Below are 5,952 nucleotides of genomic sequence, written 5' to 3' on the forward strand. Positions count from 1 at the left end.
TCACTGGATCTCAGTTTCTGATGGATCTGGAAGGAGGACCGTTGAGACATCTTTCTCTTTTAACTCAGGTCCCACCTGGGCTAAGTTTGGATTTCCTGAGAGCAGCATCTCTGTTAGGTTATTCAGGCTGTTGTTTTCTTTGGTTTTGGACTCATCCAAATGCAGGACTTCTGGTGTTACCTTTTCTTGTGGCTGCATCTTTCGATTTCTGAGAGGAGAGGAAAGAGTATTGATCAGGAATGCTGAGGGAGTGGAGCAGGCCTGGCTCTCCCGAGTGGGTTAGAGAGTTTGAGGAGGAAATCCAGTGTACAGTCTGGGAGCCATTTGAGAAGAGTGGCCATGGTTTGATGTCCCTTCAATAAATAGCTTATACTTGCATGTGCCTCACTTCATCAAATCCTTTACTGCCACTTGTGAGCCCAGCATTATTACCATCCCCCCTTACAGATGAGGAAATGTGGCTTAAAGAGGTCAAAGAAGGCCAGGTGTGGTGGTGCAGGCCTGTAATCCCAGCAGCTCAGAAGGCTGAGACAGGAGGATTGTGAGTTCAAAGCCAGGCTCAGCAACTTAGCGAGGCCCTAAGCAACTCAAGATCCTGCCTCAGAATTTCAAAAATATATTAAAAAGGGCTAGAGATATGGCTCAGTGGTTAAGCACCCCTGGGTTCAATCCTCTTTACAAAAAAAAAAAGCCCAAGAGGCTCATACCTGAGTTGTATGCTTCAGTCTCCACACTCTGAGTCCTGTTTCTCACCAAACCACACTGTACTCCCCAGGACTGTCATCTTACTTAGTACAGGTCCTTGTCCTTCCACATCCTATCCCCTAAGATGCTGCAGGAAATTTCTAATTAACCTGTGTCTGTGTGTTTCCTTCTCCAAACCAGCCTATCCACACCACCAGTCCTGTGTGTACAGCCCAGGCCCACACATCTCACTCCCTGGCCCATCACCCTCATTTGCTTCCACCACCCACTTCCACAACCTGATATTCCTCCCACAAATCTGTCCTCTCTCCAAGTTGATTTTACTTAAGATACCCCTAGAATGGAGGGGTCTAGCTCTGCTAAGAGCTGAGTATCCAGAGAATTCCTTGAGCCACAGAGGGTATAGGTCACTTTCTGTTGCTCCCATGGATGGCCACATTGATTAATTTGACTTGCTGAGGGGATGTTCTCTGACAGGGGAAGAGGGGCAAGGCCACCTTCTTAATGGCTACCCTCCTCTGGATCATGCCATTTGCTGGTCAGCTCCAGGGGGTGAAAGTCAAGAACAATTGCTGGGTTTTCTTTTTCTTTTCTTTCTTTCTTTCTTTCTTTCTTTCTTTCTTTCTTTCTTTCTTTCTTTCTTTCTTTCTTTCTTTCTTTTTCTTTCTCTTTCTCTCTCTCTCTCTCTCTCTCTCTCTCTCTCTCTCTCTCTCTCTCTCTCTCATCCCTTTATTTTATGTTTTTTTAATGTGGCGCTGTGGATTGAACCCAATGCCTCACACATGCTAGGCAAGTGCTCTACCACTTGCGATGTCGATCCTCCTGCCTCAGCCTCCTGAGCTACTGGGATTACAGGCCTGCACCACCACACCTGGCCTTCTTTGACCTCTTTAAGCCACATTTCCTCATCTGTAAGGGGGGATGGTAATAATGCTGGGCTCACAAGTGGCAGTAAAGGATTTGATGAAGTGAGGCACATGCAAGTATAAGCTGTTTATGAAGGGATGTCAAACCATGGCCACTCTTCCCAACCACAACCACAGCCCAGTTGCTGGTTTCTTACCAGCTTTGTGTTCTCAAAGGACCCTGAGGCAGCATTTTGTCCAAAAAGTCAGACAGCCATGGACTCTAAATGACCCCTTCCTAGATTTCCTCTGGGAAGGCAGGGCCCCTACCTCCAGGACCACCCCAGAGCAGCTCCTCACCTGTTTGCCTGGATGCTCCTTCCCAGGAGGGCAAGGCTTATGACCATCACCACAGCCGACAGGGCAAGGATGGAATAATTCCAAGGAGACCCTGAGGAGGGACACGCAGGACAGAGCCTTGAGGAGAGGCCAGGTGCCCCTCAGGCCCACTAACAGTTGGGGCTTGGGCTCAGACCAGCTCACAGCATCGATTGTGCCCTGCTGTGGAGATCCTTGTCAAGGATGATGAGCCCTCTGCACCAGGGCAACTGCCAGTGGGCAGGGGGATGACACCATGCCTACCCTAGAGAAGCCCTGGTCTAAAGGGGGAGGCAGCCGTGCAGTTGGAGAATAGTGGGGGAAAGAGAGGGGGAAAAGAGGTGAGCCAAGACAAACTTCCCAGTCTTCCATTTTGCCTCCTGTGTACTTCAAGGAAAGAAAGAAGGAAGGAAGGGAGGGAAGGCCGGGAGAGGAAGGAGTGATGGTCAAGCTGCCTAGAGATGGTACATAAACTGGCTAATCTGAATTTGGCTACTCAAGATTTGACCACAGTGGGCTGGGATTGTGGCTCAGTGGTGGAGCTCTTGCCTGGCACTTGTGAGGCACTAGATTCCATCCTTGGCACCACATAAAAATAAATAAATAAAATAAAGGTATTATGTCCATTTATAACTAAAAAAATTTAAAAATTTTTAGAAGAATATTACTCAAAAAAATTGTCCACAATATCAAAATGAGGTGGGGTCTGGCCTCAGGACATTTACATGTGCTGCTCCTCTGACAGGAATGTTCTTCCCCCATATAATCTGCATGGCCAATTCCTTCCTCTTTCTCTGCTTAATTTTTTTTTTTTAAAGAGAGAGTGAGATTGTAAGTTTTCTGTCGAAGGAACCGCTGAGCTAGAGCCAACCAACAATAAAATAAAAAAAAAAAGAGAGTGAGAGAGGAGAGAGAGAGAGAGAGAGAGAGAGAGAGAGAGAGAGAGAGAGAGAATTTTTAATATTTATTTTTTAGTTCTCGGCGGACACAACATCTTTGTTGGTATGTGGTGCTGAGGATCGAACCCAGGCTGCACGCATGCCAGGCGAGCGTGCTACCGCTTGAGCCACATCCCCAGCCCTCTGCTTAATTTTTCATCTTATTACACATCATCAATATGCTGTGCGTGTTAGTCATTTACCTTGTTTATTTTCTATCCACTAGAATGTATGCTTCACAAGGGCCGAGATTTTTCTGTTTTACTCACTACTGTAATCCTAGTGCTGAGAAGAGCACACAGTAGGAGCTTAATAAATATAGCTGTGATGACTGGGTGGCTGAATAAATGACCACACCCTGAAAAAAAGAGGGTGAGATTCAGCCAAACCCCTCTGGGTAGCCAGACATCTGGTCTCAGTCCCTGTTCTGGAGGGAATGTGCTGACTGATGTACGGGAGGGGGCTTTGGCCAAACCCTGCTCTGTGAGTTGGGGAGTGCCACTGCCCACCCACCAGCCAGTCCCTCACCACTTACCATCTTCTACACGAAAAACCCAAACCATTTCTTCCAGCAGCTCCTGAGGCACCACAGTGCCAACTGGGACTCCGATAACCTCTTTGCTGTGGTCCATGTTCCTTGTCTTCGTTAGGGTATGTTTCTGGCACTGAAATCCTTAGGCCCCTTGGCCACAGCTGCTCTCCTAGCCTCTCTTGGGTTCTGGTCCCTGAGCAGAGAAGCCCTGAAGCCCCTGGAAACAAAGCAGAGAGCATGACTGGATATCCCAGCGCAGCTTTACCTCCCTTCTAGGCAAAAACGCAGGTTTTCTCTGGCCCAGGGTTTTAGGACCAAAACAGCCTCAGTCCAGGAGCAGATGGGACCTGGGACCATAGAGGTAGGAATGACTCCATTCTTTATTAAAACTCATCACATGGGAGAAGAGCAGCACCAGTCTAGGAGGAAAGAAGACTGGCCCAGTGACAAGCCATGGAACCCTGGCAGTGGTTGTATGGAATCCCTGCCTCTCTAGCCTGCCCAGCATCCCCACCCACCTTTACACCCATAGCCCTCCTCAGCAAACTGTCCTACCCAACGCACTTCATCTCCCATGGTGGCCAATCACAGGCCTTTGTCTCATGTGTTAAAGCTGAGCTTATTGAAGGGAGATTAATGCCAAGATTACTGATAGAGTTCTCATGTCAACATATGAACATGTGGCAGAGAAAACTGAGCAAAAACACATAGCTTGCTATAGGTTGGAAGACACACGTGATGTACATCAACAGAGGCTGTGGTGTTAGCATAAGTGATAGGCACACTCAGAATGTTAGTATGTAAGTTTTACTTCAAGTAAAGTCTTACCTTTAGTGAAGTTTCCAGAAAGAAGTATAAACTCAAAGTTCTGAGAGCAGTCTAAAGCAGATAAGAAAGAAAACAATGCTTTGCAAAGAGATATTCTCTCTACATGTAGCCTGCAATCTAAGTGATTTAGAGTCCATAATTTGTGGGCCTGCTGGGCTTAGAAAGACAATGTATGTACCCCAAATTGCAACTAGTCGAAGAAGCAGGGAAATAGCTGCCACAGCAGGAGATAAGATTGATAAAATTAGGCAGCACACAGCAAGAGGAGGATTCTAGATGGGGCTTCTGCACCTAAGGCTATCATTTAAAACTGCCTCCGGACAATAGCCTTTATGGGCAGGGAAAGGAGTATATATAGAATAGAGGCCAGCAAGTAAAAAGACAAAAATTTTAAAGACCATGTTTAAGCAAAATCCTTGGCTATGGTTACTTGTATAGGAACTGACTAGGAAAAAATATCCTTAGAGCATAATTGGGTTTTTAAAGAACTTTTAGCAAAAATAACAGCAATCCTGGACACTGCCAATCTATGACTTTGTATCACCTGCTACTAAAGCTACGCATTGGCCAGGAAAGACATCCCTTTCAAGGTTCATCTTGTATGGTCACAAGAGAAAAAGATCATCCTAGTATCATGAGCAAAGACAATACATGGTTTAGAGTATATATACTATATGTATGGGGTTATAGTTTGAAGGGATGGAGAGGTAGAGAAGTATCTATGAGAAACTCCTTGGAGAGAACATTCTCATTTATCCTTCCCATCATGAATTGATAGGAGATGGGCTTCATTCATTATTGTATATTTTTTATTCTTCCGTGTCCTTAAAAAAAATTATTTTCCATTCTTCAAATACTGCATTGTCTCTGTTTAAAAGGAAGATGCCAGGTCCATTAGGCAAAACTTAGCAGGTAAAGCCATGTTGAGAACACAATGATCCGATTGTACCTTACCAAGATGTCTTCAACTTCCAACTCACATAGAAACTAAATGCAAGTTGCTGGTGACCAAGGCAGCATAAGATACTACTGTACTTAACCACACTTATCCTAGACTTCTTTTTCTAGGTACCCTCTGTCCTCTCTTTCCTAGAACATTTACTTTAGATAAGGTGCTGTTGTAAAGCCTTTCTCTACATCTTTGATACATAAATGTGTTTAAAAGTCTCTTGGCAATTTTTCCTCCAAGAATATCTATCTCAGTATCTACCTGGGAAACCAACCTTTTAAATGTGCTAGTAAAGAAGTTAGCACCCTGTCTCCCTGTGTCTATTGGAGGATATAGGTGTCCTCCCTCCAAGTTTTTAAATTGTGTTCTGCCATGTAGATAAAGGAAACTTTACTTCTTATTCACATAAAGCAATTAGTGAACACTGGGGATAGGTAGACAATGCAACGAGCTGATCTGGAGCTGGTGTTTGATTAGGTGGTGGCATCAGATTTGAAGGATCCAGGTTCTCCTTATTCTTAGCAGCCGCGCCTGTAACAGGACTCCACATTCTCATATGCGCGATCTTGGTGGGCAGGCACAGAGTATGTTTTGCTCTCACAGGTTGGACCAGAGGGTTCTGCATTCATTGGACAGTCTTTAATTTACCCTTCATGCACTGGGCATCCTGAAGGCGGTGATGCTGTCTGGTGATCTGAAGCACTTGAGGTCTGAACTGGAACAGCAGGAGTAGAGGCTGACAAACCCATGGTTGGAATCAGTGTTGACTCTAAACAA

General features: G+C 45.4%; 1 protein-coding gene across 1 annotated transcript; it reads right to left on the bottom strand.

Moving 5' to 3' along the window:
• On the bottom strand, window positions 1–3,520 carry LOC308640467 (organic solute transporter subunit beta-like; the record flags this gene model as incomplete). The annotated part of the gene is made up of 3 exons (XM_081312363.1): window positions 3,402–3,520; window positions 1,911–2,001; window positions 1–208 (listed from the first exon to the last, which is right to left on the bottom strand). The coding sequence occupies exons 1-3, from the start codon at window positions 3,496–3,498 to the stop codon at window positions 1–3; spliced, it is 396 nt and encodes a 131-aa protein (XP_081168489.1). The 5' UTR covers window positions 3,499–3,520.
• Window positions 3,521–5,952: the final 2,432 nt, after the last annotated feature.

This window comes from Spermophilus citellus, assembly GCF_964194105.1.
Source record: "Spermophilus citellus genome assembly, contig: SCAFFOLD_310, whole genome shotgun sequence".
NCBI classification, from domain to species: Eukaryota; Metazoa; Chordata; class Mammalia; order Rodentia; family Sciuridae; genus Spermophilus; species Spermophilus citellus.